The 23,428-nt window shown below is 42.0% G+C and overlaps 1 protein-coding gene across 1 annotated transcript in view; it reads left to right on the top strand.

Moving 5' to 3' along the window:
• CNTNAP2 (contactin associated protein 2) overlaps positions 1-23,428 on the top strand; it is a 2,388,168-nt gene that overhangs the window by 2,171,052 nt on the left and 193,688 nt on the right. The window contains exon 16 of the mRNA XM_077491601.1: positions 12,923-13,093. Within this exon, the coding sequence (XP_077347727.1) occupies positions 12,923-13,093 (171 nt within the window). The remainder of the gene's footprint in view (positions 1-12,922; positions 13,094-23,428) is intronic.

Raw genomic sequence — 23,428 nt, 5'->3', positions numbered from 1 at the left:
GAGAGAAGTGGTTGAGATTACCTTTGTCTTCTAAAGAGGATCTCCACTGTGGACCATATAGGTATCACCCGTGATGTATATTAATTGGTAACTATATAATATTACTATATTAGATATACACTCTGCCTACAGCAGGTTGTTTCTAGTATACCATAATGTACAGTGTATGGATATATATTTATGTTTGTTTTCTCTTTTATAATAGATAAACCTTCTGAAGAAGACCCCTGAGAGGGTCGAAACGCGTCAAGGGTTATCATTATCTATTATTTTTTACTGTGTATACAGATATATAGGGTTCATATGACATAATTAACTTTTGTCCATATATGTACAACTATACATTTTATCCACCAAGTGGAGTTCAATCCTTGACCATTGTGTCACCTATTTAATTCTCTTTTTGTATTAATAAATATTTGTACTACAAACCATTCGCTGTATTTCAGTAGTTATTCCTACTGTGTATGTATATTAGCTCTTACAGGTAATATATGCTGCTAAAAAACCCCATTTAGGGGATATTCCTTTTTCTTTGTTTTTTAGCCCGTATATACACTTCCTTCTACCTCTAGCTACCAATCTTGCTCATAGATCAACAACTCCCAGGACCAGCTGGCACTATATGGATGGTCTGATAATGGCACAATCAGTCCTCTAGCACATGTCCTTTGCAGACAGGGACCATGGACCCCTTTGGTAGTGTAGCAAGAAGAAAAAGCTCTGCTGTCCTACTCTTGTGGCTATTGATCCCAGCACCACCTATTCAGGGACTTCCAGCTCTCCTGTCTGCAGCTGCCCTTTTCACTTCCTGGCTAAGACTTCACAGTCCTCTTAGACTGACTGTGCATCCATCCCAGAATGCTTGCACCCAGTCCTCTCAGGTATGCCTCTCAGTCCTCTGACTGTACACTCACAAGCCCTCCTGGCTGTCTTCCTCCCTGGAGATTTGCCTGGCAGTGTCCTCCTGCTGTCCTCAACTTTGCTCCCAGGCCTTATTCTCAGGACACCTTTATGTGTCATGAAGAGGGTCCCTTCCACACCTGAGCCCAGGCCTGAGGTCTAACCCCCCCAGACTAGGGGCTCCCTCAAGGGCCACCCTAACACTCCGTTTCCATCTTCCACCTGAACTCCACTGCCCCCAGCTGGGCTAATCCTGAGTATTTTAGGGTGCCTGCCAGCCAAGCCTGACAATTTACCCACACTGCACAAACAATTCTCTCTCTCTCTAGCACACTAACTAGAGGGTGCTACACAAGAGAATTTGCCTTAGTGCTTAGTAAATGAGATGAAGATCTGCCCACTTCATCATCCAATCCTTGCTAGTAAAAATGCTGTTTTTTTTTTGTTTTTGTTTTGTTTTTTTGCACGTGAATGGGTATTCTTTGCAAAGTGTAACTTCACTATATTCACAAAGTTCTGGGGCAAATCCCCTTGCAAAGTGCAAGCTCCCTTACAAAGTAAACAGCCTATTTTCCTTTGATAAATCAACCCCTTATTATCTAACAGGGCCCATTTATTACAATTTGGTCCTATATGTATACTATACACAGAATACTTTTAGCTCCATGGATGTCTTTCATTAGTTTTCTGCACAGAATGTACTTGTATCTAAATATGGTATTTTTTTCTTTTAGATCACAACATATTACTGACTAAATGCACGTTTAAAAGATTCCTTAGGTGTATACTGCATAAAAAAAGGAATGTCTGCAGCAATGCAGCTTTTTTAATATATAGATAAAGTCAGACTATAAAAGGCATAATGCATATGTTGTATATTATTGTCTACCTAGAAGTGCTATTGTTCCTATCCAGCATATACGGTACGTTTTTATTTGTGTTCCAGGAGATGCAGACAACAGAGAAAATTAGATTTTTGTTTAGGGCTAGCAAAAATATTCCTTCATTGAGATGATTTGCAGGTGCTCTAGAATTAATAGTGATAAATACATTTCAAGAATTATGGGCACATAGGCTTCATATTCTGTTCACTGTATGTGTGGGGTGGCTAAGGGTGAACTTTCAGCTAACTTATAAAAAGTGTTAGCAGCATAAAGAAGTAGACTTTGTTATGAGACTTTATCATTTCCTGAGCTGAGGTCAGGGGCTGACATACCATTTGTGCAGACATGTGAAGATCTGGGAGCTTGGGGCCCATTTATACTTTATGAGGACCAGGCACGAATCTGGTTGGTGTACACTGTCTAATTTCAGTTGAAGAATAGGCCTTGAGAGTTCAGGGTATCAAAAATACTGATTTCTGTCTGTATGTGTCTGTCTATCTCTATAGCTATCCATCTATCTATCTATCTATCTATCTATCTATCTATCTATCTATCTATCTATCTAGAAGAGGCAAATAAGGAGGTATGATTACCATGTATAACTACATAAATGGTTCATATAGTGAACGTGGTGTAGAGTTGTTCTCTTTCAGGTCATTAGAGAGAACAGTGGAAAGAGATTTAACCTTTACAGTACACGCGGAAAGGCATCTTCATAGCCTAGCACTACCCCCACAGGGGCTGCTGGTAACCGGTTTCCTACTCCTGCACAGCCAGGCAACAGGCATTTTCCGCTTGCATTCAGACAAGAAAGAAATCCATGTTTTTATGTTTTATTAGGGGTAAGAACTTGGGTGGTTGAAGGGACTTATGGGATGCCAATGGGCAACAACTTCCTTTCTCTCTACAAAAAGATTCTGCGCTGTTTTCTCTCCTTTCTTCACATAGTCCTAAGTGGATTTTTAGAAGCAAAAGTCCATTACAGACTAGGAGCTCTCAACTCTTCTGTAAATAGCACAAAGTGTGAGGCAAACTGCAAGGATGATTGTATCCTCTTGTTGATTATAACTGATCCCAGCTACACTGCTTGCAGGCATTACCAGCCCTCCTGGCTGCTTTGAAGATCTCCCAGGACAAGGTAATAAAAGGGTTAAGCACAGAGCTGTCTTTTTATAAAGCTTTCTACATATGGTCGTCTCTCCCCTTAAATGTCCCTGGGTGTGCTGATGTACTCACACTGTCCTCCTTGAGCCTGCTGCTTTTCAGGTAAGATTCCATGTCAAACCGCTCTGCTGAATGGATCCCCCTGAGCCAGCCCAAGCCCAGCCTGGAGATCGCATCTCCCCTAGACCTAGGAGACCCCTTCTAGGCCACTGAAGTTTCCTCAGCACTCCATCTTCCACCCAACCTTTCCTTTCTGGCATGACTCATCTATCTTAATGGGCTGGCTCAGCCACCCTGCCAGGCTCACTGCCTAGGGATTGGCCAAGTTCCCCTAAATATGCAGATCAAATCTCCTGGCCTCCACCCTCTAATTTCTAATTGCCTTTGTGAGTCATCCAGCCTGACCTGCAATAAACCCTGACCCAAATTCCAGACTTACACTTACTATAAGTAAATACATTTGCATGTACTTAACTTCTAGCACACTAGAGGGTGATACACTAGTAAAAGCTGTAAAAATGTGGAAAAGATTCCTTCAAGAACTCTGATCAGCTCTCTAGATTGGTTTTAAAAGGAGTTGCATCCTCTAATGTACTAAATATAACTGGATACTATTATTTATACTGTAAGAAATAACACCAGGGATTGTTGGTCCAGGGATATCTGATTGCCCTCTGGGGGATCAGGAAGGAATTTATTTTTCCCCCTTTGAAGCAAATTGGACCATGCTTTATTGGGGTTTTCTTGCCTTACACTGGATTAATTGTGGGTATAGAATTGTGTATTTGGTAGTTTTCAATTTATTCTGTTCTTTATTTTTTTATATTGGTTGAAATAGATGGACTTTTGTCTTTTTGTAACAAGACTAACTATGTAACTATCTATTTATCTCCTACCTATCTATTTGCGTGTTAGATTTTTATTGCATATTTCATTTGGGGGAATTAGGAAAACCTTGCTGAAGCAGGACAGAGTGGGACTGCTAGGTGGGTGGGAACTATTATGTGGAAATTTTGCCACTAAAATGTCTAAGATATCCTTTGTCAGCCATTTTAACATAGAGGAACCCTTGAAATAACTTTCCAGGCTTGGGAACCCCCTGGAAATAATTACTATATCTACAGTTCACAGAAAATTGGTGTGATGGTCACTGGTAAGAGTTGTTTATTGCTCAAGGAACCCCTAGCAACTTCTGGAAGAACCATGCTACAAAAAGCATGCTCTAAGAAATACTGTAAGATGATTTCCTCATCCTCATCTGCCTTGTGCGGTATACCTTAGAAACCATTCATGAAGCACTGTCACTTGGAATAAAAGGGAGTGAGTCATATATTCCCAATAGCTACATGAATGGTGGGGTAGCCAAGAGAAGTTAAAGGGATTGTAAAGTTAAAATTTTTTTTTTTTAAATAACAAACATGTTATACTTACCTCCACTGTGAAGCTCGTTTTGCACAGAGTGGCCCCGAACCTGCTCTTCTGGGGTCCCTCGGCGGCTGTCTCTGCTTCCTCCCGCAGGTGCTTCTCACGTTCATGTGAGCTCACTCGCATGGTGAGAAGCACCTGCGGGCGTGCTCCCGTGATACAGCCGGTGGCTATAGCCGCTCGCTGTATCACACGGCCCCGCCCCCCGGCGCTCCGCGTCAGTGGATGCGATTGACAGCAGCGCGAGCCAATGGCTGCGCTCCTTTCCATCCATCCACTCCAGCCAATCAGCGGCCAGGCTGAGTGGTGAAGAGGAAGTCGGGGCGAGCGCGGGACTTTCGAGGGGTGAGGTAAGTAAAATGGGGGGGCTGGGGGCACCGGCACTGTGAGATGTTTTTTCACCTTAATGCATAGAATGCATTAAGGTGAAAAAACATTTACCTTTACAACCCCTTTAAGTAAGCTTTTGTTCAGGAGGGTGTAACACTTTTGTTCCACGTCAGCTGCTGGTCTCATTCCAGCATCCCGGTTTTGGCTGAGCTGCATTCTCTCTGTCTGACTGTCCACATGCAGGGTGATTTGTGTAGACACAGCCTTTGGATGGAATCCAAACCTGAATTAAGCCTGCCAAGTCCATAATGTCATGTTTTACCTGCCTCGTTCCTGTGCCTTGACCTTTAACATTAGCCTGATCCCACCCTGCCAGCTAGTTTGGATTTCCTTGTCATCGACCTCAGATTGGACTTTGGACTACCCTTTAAACATATTTTAACCTGGCTGCTCTCTGAACCTGGACTGCCTTTAGACCACTCTACCTGCCTGCCAACTGCAAGTACCTGTTTTCTGTGCTTAGCTAGCATCTGGCCTGGCATTGTGGCCAGGCACTATAGCATTGTGTATAAGACCTTGGAGCAACCGAAAACTGTTCGGCCTGCTTGCCTTATGGGAAAGGGGGCTGCTACAGATGAAGAACACATAGCCAGCTATAGTGCCTGACCACCTTCTCTAGGAGTAGGCATGTCACTTCTATGGAGAAAGCCATTAAAGGGAATATCTTGCTTTACTATACATGGACAAAGCAGGGGTTAACTTTAGGTGCAACAGAGAGAGTGTGGTCTTTGACTAGGCTATACTACCTGGAAGGGGTGCACAGATCACAAGTACAAAATTCTAACAAAGAAAATGTATATGCATTTGTATTTCAAATATGCAATTCCCTGTTCTTTTGGATCTCAGCCCTGAGTGTTTACTGGAGATGCTATCAAAACCCTAGATAATTTCATTTCAGATGTTAGATTCAGTATAAAGTAATAGTGCTAAGGAGTTAAGCAGTGACAGTAATAGCTTACAGTATTATCATTTTTTTTATATCAGTAAAAAAAAATATATAAATCAATGTATGTATTTATTCTTACATCGGCTGCTATGGGACATGGTGCCCCATATGTAATAAATACCTGTGCTTTGCTGTATCTAGATATTGATGTACTCATATAATAAACCTAAAAAAATTGATTATTTTATTGTTTTACAAAGAGGGCCACAGTTAATATGTTTCACTCTTTCCTTTACTGTGAAATAATAAGAGTAATTTGTGTCTTACACTAACCTTGGTTGTGATATTGATGCTCACTAGACATGTGCATTCGTTTTCGTCCGAATGCATTTTCGTCCGAATTTCAGGTATTTTCGTTTTCGTTTTGACAAACGATAACGAAAGTGCAGATTCCGAAAAACGAAAGATCCGACATAAATAAATGCTTTTTTTCGTTTTCATTGTTACAACAGTTCGATATAGAATAGGAGATTCGAAGTGGCCGTTCGATATAGAATAGGAGATTCGACGTGACTCCATATGTCTATTGAACCTGTGGTCGAATGTGCCTAAGTTTCGTTTACCTCTATTAGTCCTATTATATAGAAAAGCTTCGACAGAGAGTAAATATTCGACATAGAGAGAACAGAATCGACAGAGAGAAACGATACTGGAATTGGGTGGGGGAAGTAAATTAAAAAAAAATAATGATAATATTCGACGGGATCGTTGCACGTTTAAAATAATATTCGACGGGATCGTTGCACGTTTATAATAATATTCGACGGGATCGTTGCACGTTTATAATAATATTCGACGGGATCATCGCAACTATACGACACTGCAATCGTACATTTCGGCAATCGAATGCTCCGCCTATAGGCTATATAGTTTAGCAGCTCCATCGAATCTTCTTTATCCATTCGACAGATACCATAAGCCTTCCAAGACAGATTCGACCGTAATTCATGTGGATTTTCGGACGAATGCAATTTTTGCACGAAAAACGAAATAAATAAAAACGAATTTCGGGAGTAACTAAATAAATAAAATTTACGGACGAAAACGAAAAAACTAAACGAAATATTCTAGTCTGCACATGTCTAATGCTCACTGCAGGATTTTCTTTTTGTTTTGATAAAGAAGCAAGATCTTTTAAAAGCAGATTTTAAAGTTTCATAAAACTGGAGATGAAAACAAGTCACGCCATCCATCTCCGCTTGACTTTATGATAAAGTTTAGGTGATTTAAAGCTTCTGCATCAAATTGATATTTTCTTCCATGCTAGGTCAACATAAAATACAAATGACATAAAAATGGGCTTTTTATTCTTTTCACTCCTGATTTTTAGAGGGACAGATGAAAACTGTTGGTTTGCAATGAAATAAGAGATTCTTTGCACTCGTGATGGGTGCTAAACACAGTCCAAGGTTCTAAATGTAGAGTTGCTGCAAGGACTCCATTGCATTTCTCCATCTGCAATTTATTTCTCTGACACGCCTTCCTCTGAAATGATGGCACACTGATTTGTTGATGCTTTAGACTAAAATCAAACTTCTGAAACTTAAGGCAAAGGAAGATAAAATATCTGATTTACAATTTTATTGTAGCACTTTCCTTTCAATGTGGGGTTTTGCATGCAAGCAATTCCATAATATGGTGCTGGCTTAAATAAAATTGGGCTTTAAGGGTTAAATTGAAGATCTGGTGGTATTTTAAGTGAGCTCAAATTTTCCAAACTTTTTTGTTTACCTAAATGCTGTTTCTGAGATGATTTTGACGTTTTTTTTGCTTGCATTTCATAGTATTACAATGATACTAAAGCCAGGAGCCTGCATTCACTATATCTTGTCTTTCACGGTACACAGAACATGGAAATGCAATTATTTTAGTAACTATAAGCTGATAAATACCTTTTTCAGCAGTATATAGCAGTCTTGGGGCTTCTATCAGTGTCCGGCCGAGCACTGGTTAAGGCTTGTAGGAGGACTCTTCATTCTTCTCCAACTGTCCTGTGAGGCTGCATGAGCCCTGACTTGTCCATCTGGACAGGGGCGTAACTATAGGGGGTGCAGCAGTCGCCCCTGCAACTGGGCCCTGTGATGCAGGGGGCCCATACAGCCCCCTCTTCATATGGCCGGCAGCTAGGGGGTACCAGTGAACCATGCACACGGGTGGCTGAAGGTGGAGGGTGACTAGCAGAGCTCCATGCTCGACTATCGCACTGGCTGCTCTTTAGTTGTGCATTCCCCGCATGACCTGTGTCCTCAGCCAGCTCCTCAGAGTACCCCTCTCCTGCTCCATGCATTGACGCTCAGTCCGATGTCTGTTCTCCCCAGCCAGAGTCCCAGCTTGGTCATGGTGAGTGAGAGGACCCCATCCCCCACACACAATTACATACCCCCTCCATCTCCCCCTGGGGACAGGGACCCCTTCTCACGTGGGGACAGGGACCCCCACCTCCCCTAGGGACAGGGACCCCTTCTCACCTGGGGGCAGTAACTTCATCTGCCCTGGAGAAAAGGACCTCATCTCTTCTGGGGATGGGGACCCCATCCTGCCTAGGGATAGTCCCCCAACGGGGCACCTACAAATGTAAAAAAATAAAATAAAAAATACTGATACCAGTGGTGGAACTACAGGGCTCACAAAGGTCATAACTGTGACTCGGAGGGAAGGGCCCTGGCTGGGGTTCAAGGGGGGCCCTTCATGGTTTCTTGCATCGGGGGCCCTGAAGGTTCTAGTTACGCCACTGCATCTGGACAGTGTTGATTGGCCTTGTGCCGATCACATGCACCCTCCCAAGAAAAAAAAACTCTCTAGCAATATACACTAAACTGAGCATGCACAAAGTGCCCTCTAGCCGTTGTTCTATCAGCAGATGGTTTGGGGACTGTGGAAGGAGGAGAGGATCAGAGAGGACAGGATCAAACAGCCTTTTTACACAATGAGGAGGATTAACCCCCTTAGGCTCCACAGTGAGTATAACAAGTATGCTTTACTGCGTATACAGATTGGTTTTACTGGTGTAGGTTTAGTAACACCTTAAGATTTGGTTAATGCCTAACTATGGGCTATTTTTTAATGCCCCCCATCAGCAATGAGAATAAATCAGTTTAAATGGGACAATAATATGTAGGGCAACCCAGGAAGGAGCCGCAAGTAGAATGGGATCCCCCCCTACACAGCCAGGCACACTGAATTTTCACAGTCACTTAAGAGTCAGAAAACAGTCTAGAACTTTGATTATTTTGTTTTATTGAGGGTATTGAACTTGGATGGGAATAGGGATATTATAGGATGCCCACTTGACTTCAAAGCAATCTTCAGGGACAACTCCTAGTATATACAGTCATATATAAAGCCCCTTTCCTTCCTCCAGCACTTCATGTGCTTGCAGAATCTCCAGCTGTGTTACTCTGTAAAAGTTTTTAGCAATGGCCCATTACAGGCAGGGACTCGCAGCTCCTAGACTTGTGGAATGCAGAGTGACACCACTAACACATTTCGCCCTCCTGGCTGCAGAAGCCCCTTTCTCTAGCCCTCCTGGCTACATCTCCACATTCCTCCTGACTGGCGCTCCCCAGTCCTTCAGACTGACACTCACCAGTCCTCCAGACTGACACGTAGAAGACCTCCTGGACGTGCTGACCTGCACCCGCTGTCCTCTCCTTGCTCCTGTGCCTCCAGTATAGGAGTCCTTCTTGTGTTGTAGAGGGTTCTTCCAGCATCCAAGCCCCAGGCCCGAGGTCAGCCCCCCCCTAGACTAGGCACCCTCAAGGGCCACCAACAGCCTCCTCAGCACTCCATCTTCCACCCGAATGCCCCTGCTGCCATGACTCATGAGTACTTAAGAGGTGCACGCCCTCTGCCTTCCCACTGTGCTGGGGATTGGCTGGGTCCCTCCTCAATACTCCAATCAGCTCCTCCTAGACTCCCTCCTATGCATTTGGAAGCTCTCCAAGGTTCAAGAGAGCAGGGGGAGTTACCAGAGGTGCTACTTGATGAGTCATCCAGCCTCCCTGAGTCACTCAGCCCTGACCCAGATTCTACACAGGCCTGGCTCTCAGCCAGGCCAATTTGCCTACTCTTACAACTATGTACACTAGCACCTAGCTAGAGGGTGCTACAAATATGTAAAGCTTTGGATGTCCACCAAAAATAAACCAGTGATATTTTGTTCTGGGTTATCAGACTGGTAGTGCTAGTGCTATAGAGTATAGATCATTCTATATTAGTTATTTTTGGGAGATGTAGCTTAGGGTATATTGGTACAGTTGTTCTATAAAAGATAGTTTTGCTATTTTTGTAAGACAGTAAGTGTGCAATAATATTGGTTTCTTTGTTTATTATTTAGGATTTATTTTTGGGGGACACTTGAAGCTTTACATCTTAGGGTGGGTTCACATTAGTACACTGCAGTTCGGCTGGAGCGCAGGTGTATACATGATTTTAGTGTGCTTTACCCACAGTTTTAGCCCTAGCCCCATAGACCCTCTATTAGGCCTTGTATTTTGCCACCCACCAAAAGTCCTGCATGCTACATCTTTGCTGCACTTTCAGAAACCGTGGCAAAAATGCTCACCCTAATAGTCTATTGAACAACCACTAAAACCACAGCTAGAGCGCATGGAAATCATGGGTACACTTGCACTGTGGCCAAACCGAAGTGTACCAGTATGAAACCAGCCTTATTGCCCTGTTTAAAGAGGGAGTCCACCTAAAATAAAATTATTAAAAGCCAGCAGCTACAAATACTGCAGCTGCTGAGTTTTAATAAATGGACACTTACCTGTCCCAGGGTCCAGCGATGGCGGCGGCCAAAGCCGAGCAATCGCTCGGCTCTCGGCTGCTGCAGCCGCCATTCTCATTAAGGGAATCAGGAAGTGAAGCGTTGGGGCTTCACTTCCCGGCTCCCTAGTCTGCATGCGCAAGTCACGCTACGCGTCTTTAGTGGTTCCCGCTATCTCCTGGGACATGTGTGTTTCCCAGGAGACAGCGTGGTGTGCAGGAAGGGGCGTGACTCCCATGGGAGTCTCAGGTATCTGCACCCCCCTACCCCCTGAAAGGTGCCAATTGTGGCACCAGAGGGGGGGAGAAATCAAATGAGCAAAAGTTCCACTTTTCGGTGGAACTCTGCTTTAAATATATTTTTGAAGTTAGGGAACCCTCCCCCTCCTTTTTTGTTTTTGCTGTCTTAGGTCCAAAGGGGTTTTTCACTATAATATATATTTCCCTATTTACAAATAATAAACAAAATCAGCTCAGTGCTTCTTTCTTGCAATGTGCTACACAGTAATTCCTTTTTGCCACTAGATGTCCTCAGTCTTACAGGTTAAATGATGCCCAGCCTCATTCAACCCAAAAGACTATGTGAGTGCAGGGCATCATGGTTATGCCTGCTGAATGGGCATCACCAGGACATGCAGTCATGCAGCCTGTCCGTCATGCAGTTTGTCCATCATTGCAGCCTTGTGCATCGTTGTCCCCTCAGCTTTTGTTTTTAAAAATGGCGCCGCCGAGATGTCCTTTGTATCTCGGCGGCCCCCGGAAGTTCTCGGTGGCTTTCGGCTGTCTTGGCCGTACTCGGAGGCTTTCGGCCGCTCTCGGCCCTTCTCGGCGGTTTTCGCCCGCCTCGGCCATACTCGGAGGCTTTCGGCTGCCTCCGCCGTACTCGAAGGCTTTTGGCCGCCTTGGCTTTCCTCAGAGGCTTTCGGCCCCTCTCGGCCCTTCTTGCCAGTTTTCGGCCGCCTCGGCCGTACTCGGAGGCTTTCAGCCACCTTGGCCGTACTCGGAGGCTTTCAGCCGCTCTCGGCCCTTCTCGGAGGCTTTCGGCCGCTCTCGGCCCTTCTCGGCGGTTTGCGGTCGCCGAGAAGGGCCGAAGGCATCCGAAAGCTGCGAGAAGGGCCGAAGGTGGCTGAAAGCCGCCCAGAGCCCAAAAATCGTAAGGAAATTGCGGCGGGTCGGCGTATAACACGCACCCGCGATTTTCCCCTGATTTTCAGGGGGAAACAGTGCGTGTTATACGCCGATAAATACGGTAACTTTCTAGCAAAAAAAATATACAGATTTTTACATGTAAACAAAAATTGTCATACGAAGCCTGGTCTTCAAGTGGTTAACCTAGGCTAAACTACTTGGGAGCAGTTGCTTTTAATTCTTGACAATATATATGTACTTATTAGCATGTGATTTAGTTATGTTGCCATACCCTATTGGTTAAGGTAAAGTGTATATTTTTTTAATGTGTTGAGTGTAGGTTACCCTATTTTTTTTTTTTCTATGTGTGTGTGTTCACATAGTGTATATGTATTTTATAAATTAAAGTCTCTATCATTTATGCCGCGTACACACGACCGGACTTTCCGGCAGAAAAGGTCAGACAGTCTTCCCGACGCAGTTTCGACTGACTTTCGATGGAGTTACTGCGGACTTCCGACTGAACGGACTTGCCCACACATGAACGGACCAAAGTGATGACGTACGACAAACGTGATGACATACGACGGGATTAGAAAAGGAAGTTCAATAGCCAGTAGCCAATAACTGCCCTAGCGTCGTATTTGGTCCGTCAGATGAACGATTTTCCCGATAGAAATTGATTCCGTAAGACAGATTTGAAACATGTTCTATTTCTAGGTCCATCTGAATTTTTGAAGAAAAAAGTCTGATGGAGCCCACACACAATCGTAATATCCAACGGAATGATTCTGTCAGACCTTTTCTGCCGGAAAGCTTGGTCGTGTGTACGCAGCATAAGAAGTCCATCTCAAGTACCTGGTTGATCCTGCTAGTTACCTTTCTTCCTTGTTCTAAACTGACTTCACAAAGCACAGAATGCCTGGCCATTCAGAGGTGCAGGATACTGTGCAAACAAACAGGATGTCTGTATTGGGTAGTTTGTTCAGCTACCATAGCCCCCGACCAATCACTGCCTGCCTTTGGCACACATTTCCTCCTAATCACAGACTGCCTCAGGAAGAAGAGATGCATGGTCATATGACAGCTTTTTAACATTGTAAAAAAGGTCAAAAATAATATTTCTGAACCTAAGCAAAATCAGTTTTGGTGCCTACATAGTTATGACTGTATTAGAAAGTATGTAAAATATTGTATGTTCACAACTACTTTAAGTTTAAAAGGTTTATAAGTCACTGATGTATCATTCTAAAGTAATGTGTATGTTTTCTTGTCAATGCTAAATGTTTTTTCCCTTTGTGTCACCCTACAGAAAACTACTGGAATGCTGTCTCCTTCATCTCACCAAACTCTTTCCTTCATTTCCCTACATTCCAAGGAGAAACCAGCGCTGATATTTCCTTTTACTTTAAGACCTCTGCTCCAGATGGAGTATTTGTAGAAAATAGAGGAAACACAGACTTCATAAAGATAGAACTAAAATGTAAGTATTTTTTTCCTTTTTCCTTAATGCGTGTGTGTAATCTGATCTGTTAGTTCTCTTATTATTTCCTTAAACGATACGTATGGCAAATACTTATCTTTTTGTTTAGGATATAACAGAGAAGGGTAAAATTACTTTCCATTTTTGTTTGTGTGTGTCGTCCCATTGTGTAGATTTTTTCTTTATTGTTTGTCATTAAGACACAACCAGCTGAGACAATAGTCACCACAACAGCTGTACTTATTGGAAGATTTACTCTCACTTCCTATTTTGGTGACAACTGTCCTATCACTTTCTGTCCCAGTGATAATGATGACCAGGGTAATTTGCAAGGGTAAATCAACACCAGGACACAGACAGCCCAAAAAAAAAACCTTGCAGGGATTTTAACCTTTCCCTACTCTATTTGAAACTAAAGAAAAAAAATTATACACATACACATACACTGGGGCAATTTTAACCCCCGCTAGAGGATGAAAAAGGGTTAAAACCGCCCGCAAAGCGGTTTTCAATGGGAAGGGGCACTTTAGGAGTGGTAAATACACCGCTCGTACAGCGCTCCAAAAATACGGCTTGCAGGACTTTTTTGACCGTCCTGCAAGCGCCCTCAGGGCTTTCACATTGAAGTGCACTGAGCGGCTCTTTCAGGGCGCTTTTCAGGTGCTCTTTTTAGCATTTTAGCGCCTGCAAAGCACCTCAGTGTGAAAGGGGCCTTACCGGAACCCCATTTCGATCCAGCAATGTGCACAAGAGCCTTGGTAGTCATTGGCTCCTGCTACTGTCAATCACAGCCAGTGAGCCAAAGAGGAGAGAGCAGACACGGGCCGAGCCATGCTCTGTGCGTGAATGGGCACACAGAGTTGCAGCTCAGGAGCAAGCTGCTTGCTATGAGGGCATTAGACTGGGGTGAGGGGTCTGGAGCACCCGTGGGAGACCCAGGAAGAGGAAGATTAGGGCTGCTCTGTGCAAAACCACTGCACAGAGCAGTTAAGTATGACATGTTTGATATTTTAAAAAGAAGCGAACCTTTAATGTCACTTTAAGCATTTATTGTTTTTCCCTTAACTTAGCTTCAGCCCCGGAAGATTTGGCTGCTCAATGACCAGGCCATTTTTTGCGATTAGGCAATGCGTTGCTTTAACTGACAATTGCGTGGTCGTGCGACACTGTACCCAAACAAAATTGACGTCCCTTTCTTCTCACAAATAGAGCTTTCTTTTGGTTGTATTTGATCACCTCTGAGGTATTTATTTTTTGCGTTATAAACAAAAGAAGAGTGACAATTTTGAAAAAAACACAGTGGGGGTTTACAAACAAAATGAATGTATTTTTTCCACAAATAAAAGTTTCTTTTGGTGGTATTTGATCATCTCTGCAGAGTTTTTCTTTACGCTATAAACAAAAAAAGAGCGACAATTTTGAAAAATAAAAAAACTATATTTTTTACTTTCTGCTATAAAACATATCCAATAAAAATATGTAAAAAATCTAATTTATTCATCAATTTAGGCCAATATGTATTCTGCAATTCTATGTTTTTAGTAACAAAAATCCCAATTAGCATATATTGATTGATTTGCACAAAAGTTATCGCGTCTACAAACTATGGGATATTTTTATGGCATTTTTATTTATTTATTTTCTTACTAGTAATGGCGATTTTTAGCGGGACTGCGACATTGTGGCAGACAAATTGGACACTAAGTGATACTTTTTGGGGGCCAGTGACACTAATACAGTGATCAGTACTAAAAAAAATATACTGCCACTGTATAAAGGACACTGACAGGAAAAGGCTTAACATCCAGGATGATCAAAGGGTTAAATGTGCTCCCAGGGAATGCTTTATAACTGTGTGGGGGATGGATTGACTGGAGGAAGAGAGACATCTATATTCCTGATTAGCTGGAACACAAGATCTCTCTCTTCCTCTGTCTGCCTTTTTTACATATGCAGACCGCTGTTCTGCCTCTCCAGCAAATGATCGCTGGTCATCACAGCCACCATACCCATTGATTGTCTCCCGCTGTGCCCATTCACAGTGGGAGCAGGTCTCCGATGGCACGCGCACCTCAGACCCGGAAGACAAAAAACTTACAGATATGTGCGGTGGGTGGTCCAGAAGCGGTTAAAGGAGTTTATGTTCACAGCATATACTTTCATTTTATAGCATGTACATTGTAATAACAACACAAACAATAGTTATATTTGACAATCCAATATGAGCTTAATGGCCCTATTTAATGCACCCTAATGGTTTGTTGCCAATTACTTGTTTTTGGGGAAATCACTGCAAATAACTTTGAAATGTTATAATTGGAGCCTACAGTGTAAACCACAAAAGCATGTTCTTAATAATAATAATAACTAATAATAATCTAACATGGCAGAGACACTTAATTTAGGATTTATGTAAAAAAAAGTCAAGAATTCTATATATGTTAATGTTGCATTCTATGTCATTCTTAAAGCAGGTCTTCGCCCAAAAGGGGAAGTTCTACTTGTCTGCCTCCCACCCCTTCCCCCTCTAATATATTTGGCACATATTTTTGGGGGGGCAGATACCTGGTTTTCACAGGTACCCGCTTCCACTTCCGGTTGGACAGCTGCTGCGATCCAAGAAAAATTTGGCCACATCCTTCCCGCTCGCAGCCTTCTGGGACACGTCACAGGTCACAAAATGTTGCAGGACCATTTACAAAGTGCAGCACTGCTTGTACATGTGTAGTGGGATGCCAGCTGTGAAGCCAGAAGCAGCCACAGCTAGCTTACCAAAGTAAACATGTGGACGCCTGCACCCAAAGATGACCGAAGAGCTGGTGAGGACAGCGCTGGATCCCTGGACAGGTAAATGTCCTAGTATTAAAAGTCAGCAGCTACAGTATTTGTAGCTGCTGACTTTTAATTTTTTTGATTTTCAGGCAGAAGAACTGCTTTAATGAACATGGCAATGTTTTTCGTAAAATTTTTGTAGCTAATTACAGCTTACTTTAAAATCTCCTTTCATGTTGGGAAGGCTGCCTGTCTGCTGGTCACAACTTCCTGGATTCCCTGCATGCTTTGCAGCTTTCCCTCTGCTGTTTACACTCAATTTCTAAGCACTACATATCTCATGGTACATTGCTGCCTGCAAGCAGTGATTCTTGTACTGACCCCGTCTCTTGAAACTACTAGCCCTGAAAAAATGGAGACATCTCCTTGAAGGTACCACTGTGCCGGTTTTCATTCTTACTGACCATAAGAATCTCATATTCTTGTCTGAGGCTATGCGCCTCTCTCCCAGAAGGGCGCGATGGGTTCTTTTCTTGTCAAGTTTAAATTACTTTGTCTCATTCTTACCTGGTACTGAGAATGTAAGGGCTGATGCCCTGTCATGACAATTTTGCTCCACTTCCAAGTTGGAGTCGGTTTTGGTTCCTGTGATTCCTCCTGATTGTATTCTGGCTATGATTCGCACCAGTCACATTTGTCCTTCGGGTGACAAAATTCTTGCTGCTCAGGTCCATGCTCCTCCTGAGAAACCTTGTGACCGCTGCTTTGTTCCAGAGAGTCTTCATACTGCTGTGCTCCAGACTTACCATTTTCCCAAGGCAGCTGGCCACCCTGGGAAGAATCAACTCATTTGGGCCATTTCCCAACAATTCTGGTGGCCTAGTCTACGTGTTGATATAACTGCCTTCGTAGCTGCCTGTTCCGTGTGTGCTTAGAGTAAGACTCCAGGACACCTTCCAGTGGACCTCCTACAACCCATACCCAATGGAGAGAGACCCTGGACCCACCTGTCTATGGATTTCATTGTGGAGTTATCCTACACCAAAGGCAGCACTGCTATCCTTATGGTGGTTGACCAGTTCTCAAAGATGTGTCATTGTATTCCACTTAAGTTGCCCACTTCTAAGGAACTGGCTTCCATTTTTGCTCGGGAGATCTTTTGCTTACATGGGTTACCCAAGGTGATTGTCTCGGACAGGGGTAGTTGGTTTGTGTCCCAGTTCTGGCGAGCCTTTTGTGCACAGTTGGGAATTCAGCTTGCTTTCTCCTCTTCATATCACCCGCAGTCTAATGGGGCCACAGAACAAGCCAACCAGTCCTTGGAGCAATTCCTATGTTGATATATTTCTGACCATCATGACAACTGATCAGACCTATTACCCTGGGCAGAGTTTTCTCACAACAGTGCCTTGAATTCTGCTTCTCGATTGTCCCCGTTTATAGCAAATTATTGTTTCCAGCCTTCCATGTTGCCTGACTCGTTTGTACCGCAGAGTATTCCTGCATTAGAGGAGCATCTCTGTGGTCCTCTTTTCACTTGGGCACAAGTCCAGGAGGCTTTGTATCATGCTAATGATAGGTAAAGACTCCATGCTGAACGCAGACGCCTGCCTGCGCCTTCCTACCAGGTTGAATGTATTTCATGTCTCCTTATTAAAACCTTTGGTCTGCAACCGCTTTACCACCTCGGTGCCACGTCCTCACCCTGTACAGGTTGAGAACCATGAGGAGTATAAAGTACAGTCCATTGTTGACTCCCGTAGGTTCCATGGGCGCATACAGTACCTGGTGGATTGGAAAGGGTACAGTCTAGAGGAATGCTCTTAGGTCTCATCCTTGGACATATATGCCCCTGCCCTCCTCCTTGATTTCCATAGACGTTTTCCCCTCAAGCCTGGTGGCCCTCCGAGGGGGAGGGGTCATTGGGGGGTACTGTCAGGGCTAGGCTCAGCCCTTCCTTCTATGAGCTGGCCGCTCAGCTGTCGGCTAATTGCCACCTCCCATCTATCTCCACAGTTACTCAGGTGTTGATGATCCTGCTCATCAGTCCTGCCTACTTAAGCTGTCCAGTCCAGCGGAGCTCTGCCTTCGCCTTGGTCACATCACAAGAACCTATCTCCTGCGTTCCTGTTTTAAGACTGGCTTTGCTGACATCCCTTCTGGCTCCAGATCCTGCTTGCTGTTCCACCACTTTGATCCCTGACTTCTGGCTTGGCTGACTATCTGTTCCGGTTACTGAACTTTGGCTATCTTTTGACTACGTTTTTTCTTTTTACTTTTCTTATTAAACAAGTGTGATTTAACTATACTTCTGTCTCTGTCTGATTTCATGGTTTCTGACCATTGGAAATAATTAAAATTCAGTGTGGAAACTAATATAATCATTTTACATTTTAACCATAGATACACATTGAATTCAGACTTTGAAGATAATACTAAAAGAAGCAGTGATTGGGTGTTCTGCAAATTTGTTTATAGCTAAAAGTATTTTGTAAAGTGGAATTGTGCCAAAAAAGGCTAGCTGAGGTAAAGAACTGGTCACCAGTATGGTCTATGCTCTCCCGCCCCACAGCTAAAATTTCCCTAATTGTATCTATATGAAGGCAGCCATCTTGGTAGGATTTTTGCTTATTCACATACCAGAAAGTCCACTGCTATTTTTCAGATAATAAGATTAATTTTTTAGGGTACTGCATAGGCACAGTTAACATTTCTAAATGTTCACTATAACATAGCAAATCTTAATTTTTAGAGCACAGGTCCGCTTTAATATGATGGTGGCATATTATCTTGAGATATTTGTACTTTCAAGGTTAAAACAAAGATAGGTCAAAAGAAAGTTATTTTAGGAAGCATGTCTTCTAAATTGGTGCCTGCAGCATTGGCACCTATGTTAGCTCAGTATGGTACTCCCCCTGCAGCTTCGCCCTTGTTAACATCTACAGAACAGCTGGTGAATATGAAATGTCACACGGCAAGGTTTTTATACACCTCAGTAATCCTGGGATGCAGAATTACTTTTGGGCATCTAACTTTAATGGAATGCTAAAAAGGTTAGCTGGCACACATTGAGCTTTTCCAAGACCTTTTATTGAATTATTTAACTAGATTTTATCTGCTATTAGGTATTGTGCCAATATGTATAGTAAAAGCTTATTTCCCTGAAAACTGTAATCATAAGAATGAATTGACCTTTTGCGTCAAATCAGCATCTTATTTCAGCCACAAGAAATTGAAGAAAACATTGCCATGTACATTAAGAATGACATATACAGCATTGCTGATCTTGTTTTTACATAATCCCTAAATTATTAGTCTCTGCCACATTAATTATTATAGGGTAGGTAGCTTTGATAATTTACAGTGTGTGCTTCAGCTAAAACTTTTCTAAGTTAGTTTTCAATGATTTCCTCAAAACCAATGAATTGGTAGCAAACCACTGAAGGGCAGTAAATTGGACCATTAAAGTCCTTCTAAAGTCTAGGTGTTTTTAACCTTAATGCTTGAAAAAAACTTGTATAGAAAAAGGGAAAATTTTCAGGTAGAAATCCAGATTTTCAAATAAGTTTTTGTTTGTATATATGCATTGTACTATAGCGGATCTACGTACAGTGGAAGTCTGGTAGTATTTGTTTATTCCCCCCCAAACACTTACCTGAGTCCTCTAATAATCCAACAGTGCTTCAGCTGCAGCTCTTCTGTCGCCTGTTCCTGCTCTCACAGGCTATGCTGAGAGCAGTGGGAGCCACTGGCTCCTGCTGCTGTCAGTCAAATTCTGTATGGAGGGAGTGGGGGGGGGGAGCCAAGCCATGCTGTGTATGTCTATGGGCATACACCTGCACAGGTAACCCCATAGCACATGGATTGCTATGGCGTAACTCATAAGAAGTAGGGTAGAACACTGGTGAGGGAACCACCAAAGAAGAGCTAAGAGACAATATTATTGTACAGAGCAGGTAAGTATAACCTCTTTTTTTGTTTCATTGAAAAAGAAAATTGCCTTTAGAACCACATTAAGGTTGCCCTGACACTACACCTATGCATAACCCTACAACTCTACACTGATCCTAACGTCAAGGCTAATCTTAATTACTTCCTCTAACTGTATCTTTATGGACTTAAAGGAAACCATTAGAGCTGCCATTGCTGACGTTTTTGAGGATGCAAGCTCCAAGTTTGTTATCTTTGCTCTTGCTTCACTTCTCAGTAAGTCACCAACCTGGAACAACTTTGCAGCCAGTAAACTGTTGGCACACCTAACCTGCGTACTGACTGCCAGTCAATTACTCACTAAGATTTTATTTTGGCATAAGTTGTCAGGATGTTTGAATGATTAATAGTCAGCAATATCGATTTTTTAATCAATCTTTGAATGGCAGTGCCTCCAATATAAAAATAAGTTATAAATATAGTTATGCTGACCAATTCATTATTCATGAAATGTGTTGCTCTATTCAGATATTCTTTTAAGCACAATAAAATCGTGTGACAGTATGGACTATGATAAAAGAAAAATAAATTAATATTTACTTCACAATTAAGCCACTAACAACACACAAAACAGTAAGATTGATAGTATAACACAGACACCGAACTTGATATTCGACAACAAATCTCTCAATTTATATGGCTAAAACATACATATTATATGGTAGTGGTGCAGCGATGAACTAAATAAAGTTAGTGATTTAATAAAGAGTTCATAAGTACTCAAAGTGGTGTTCTATGCTGAAATAAAGGCAATGAGTATCATCCGATGGCAAACTCAGCAATCCTCCACTTTAAGGATATCACTTCCACCAGAACAAGATTTGAAACTGACCGTTTCAGCTGTGAGGTGAGCTGAGTACAACAAACTCTTCTCAGTTTTTTCCTATGGAAGCTGCTTAACCATATAAGACAGGCTTTCTCAAACAGGGTTCCTCCAGAGGTTGCTAGGGGGTTCCTTGAGCAATGAGAAATTTCTGTCTCGCAGACATGTTGCCACTGCCCCATTGTTGTTTTCAGCTTTCTGTAAATAGAGTATCATTGTCGTGGTGGAAGCATTAATTGATATTAGTGCGGGCTGCTGGTGGATTATACCCCTGAATTGGCATCCATTACCTACTGATCGGTGCTACTGAAATCTTTCTCTGGTGAAGGTGATATCCTTAAAGTGGAGGATTGTTGAGTTTTCCATTGGATGATACTCATTGCCTTTATATCTTTACCTGAGGGTAAGAGTCAGTGTGATTGGGTGTTGGTGATGGATACCATGCACTATTGAAATACAGCATAGAACACCACTTTGAACACTTATGAAATCTTTATTAAATCACTGACTTTATTTAGTTCAGCTCTGCACCACTACCATATAATACTGTTCTCATTGTCTCCAACAATACTGTGCTAGCTGCTGTATGTAGGATTCTTGTACTAACCCTAGTGGAATAGATTTGTGTTTTCTAAAATATACATGTAGATGCTGGGGATTTAGGTGAGTTAATTAATTCAATTACCACCCATAGCTGCCATAACCAGATATCACTAAACCTAGCAGACAATGAAATCTGTGTTTGACAGACTAAACCTGTTATTTCCCTGCAGTTGGATTAAGGGTCTGTCTGTGAATTGTGCCAATACAGCTAAAAAAAGTCATTATCTAATCCCTCAGGATTATGATATTGTGAGAGGAACATCAAATCAAACCAGCAAAATCTACTGTAAAAGGATTTTTTAATTAAACAAGCAAACTTGAATTTAGATAATAGAACACCATTAGTTATCCTCAGAAGATAAATGTTGATGGATCACTTGGATAAATGGAGATGGCCTTAAGATGGCTGTGGACCATACCCTCAAAATGGCTACTGATGAATGGAGATAGATGAAAACCAAGATGGGGATCTGGATGAGCTGAAGATGAGGAGGGTGCGGATCTGATGAGGCTGGATCAGGAAGAACCTCAAGGTGGATGCATATCAAGATGGCAGGAACTTTAGCTGCTGATGATTCAGGGTGGAGCTGATCTGAGATGGAGTCCTTCCTTTAAGATGAAGCAGAATTGAGATGGAACAGGTCTGATCCAGTCTCACTCTGAGCTTCCATTTTATCCTCCCAATACTGCCGTATTTAGGGATCATCCCAGAGGGTGTTGTTTGTAATATTTACCCACCTCTGATTGGAGTGAAATATTACCAATTAACTACTTACCTAGACAATAGCTTAATTTGTCCACCAGATGGCACCCTGAGACTAGAAATCTCTATCTTAATTTTTTTGGGAAGGGAATTAATTCATTGTATTCAATCTTTATAAGATAAACTAATTTTATTCTTAGATTCATCTCAACGTGTTAATATATTTATAGGGTGTATAATTTTATTCTTTCAAGGTGTTTATTGCATTTATGATTTTTCATTTTTGATACAATGGCAAACATGAAACATTGACCAAAGAGATGTAATTTTATCCACATTAAAATATTAATTATACTCCTAAAATATTTTGTACACACTTATACTATTACCATCATACTTCTGAGAATGTATAGAATATGAAACACATATTTCTTATTGCAATAATTATAGGGATACACAGACCTATTAATTTTATATTAATCATGATTGAATTTCTTTGCATAATATGATATCTTGTTTAGCTACCAATACATTTAAACATGTCATAATATCCTAACCTTATGATTCACAATAGGGTCTGTGAGATTGAAATATTTCGTTTTAAAAATATTGAAATATTTGTAGAGAAATTTCAGGCAGTTCATTTAGTTAATTATCACTTGTGTACCGTTCCTTGGAGACAATGGCCAGCTGAATAAACAGGTTCAGGTTTGTTTCTGGCTAGTTTAGGTAAATAGGAAGTTGTATATTTTATGTTTTTCCCAATATAACACTAGTTCGTGCTTGCTGTCAGACAAGGTCTTATAAACATAGAAGAAGAGTGCTCTTATTTAACGTTGAGTCTTCTCTTATTCATGCTGTTTACAGTCCAGATGTAGATCCCTTGCCTATGGATTGAATTTGCCCTTACAAATAATTGCTCTGTACACAACTTCATTTGGATAACAAACGGTTAAGTTTCAGTGCTCTGGTATAGTTAAACATTCATGTGACACATCAGATCTTTGGCTAATTTGCAGTCTCCCAGTTTTTTTTTCAAGCCATGTTTCATAGTTCAAAATCAGAGAAACCTTAAGTAATCAATTTTTATTCATAGAGGCTCTGCCAAAGCCAATCACACACAATCAAGATAAAGTCATTAAAAAAAAGTCCCTTCTTTTTTTACCTGGCTGAGGAGCCTCCAACTCTAGGTGCAATCACCAGCTCTTCATACTAGTTCTGGAAAAGTAAAATGCACAAGAAGTAAGCAGAACTTAGAGAAAATAAAATGATTCACTCATTATATTTTGTAGAGTAAGTGATATGCATTGCAATGGGTCAGACTCAAACACTAAAACATCAATATGCACATTTATGGAAATGAGGTAGATAAAATTAGGAAATTGCTTAGCTGTGGATAAAAGATTGCCCAAACTGCCATGAGCCCCACATGTCTGTTCTAGCA

The sequence above is a fragment of the Lithobates pipiens genome, unplaced genomic scaffold (genome assembly GCF_037356315.1).
Source record: "Lithobates pipiens isolate NorthernLeopardFrog02 unplaced genomic scaffold, aLitPip1_a1.2 Scaffold_19, whole genome shotgun sequence".
In the NCBI taxonomy this organism is placed as follows: domain Eukaryota; kingdom Metazoa; phylum Chordata; class Amphibia; order Anura; family Ranidae; genus Lithobates; species Lithobates pipiens.
The sequence above is the reverse complement of the archived record's forward strand: the minus strand, read 5'-3'. Positions and strand labels throughout refer to the sequence as shown.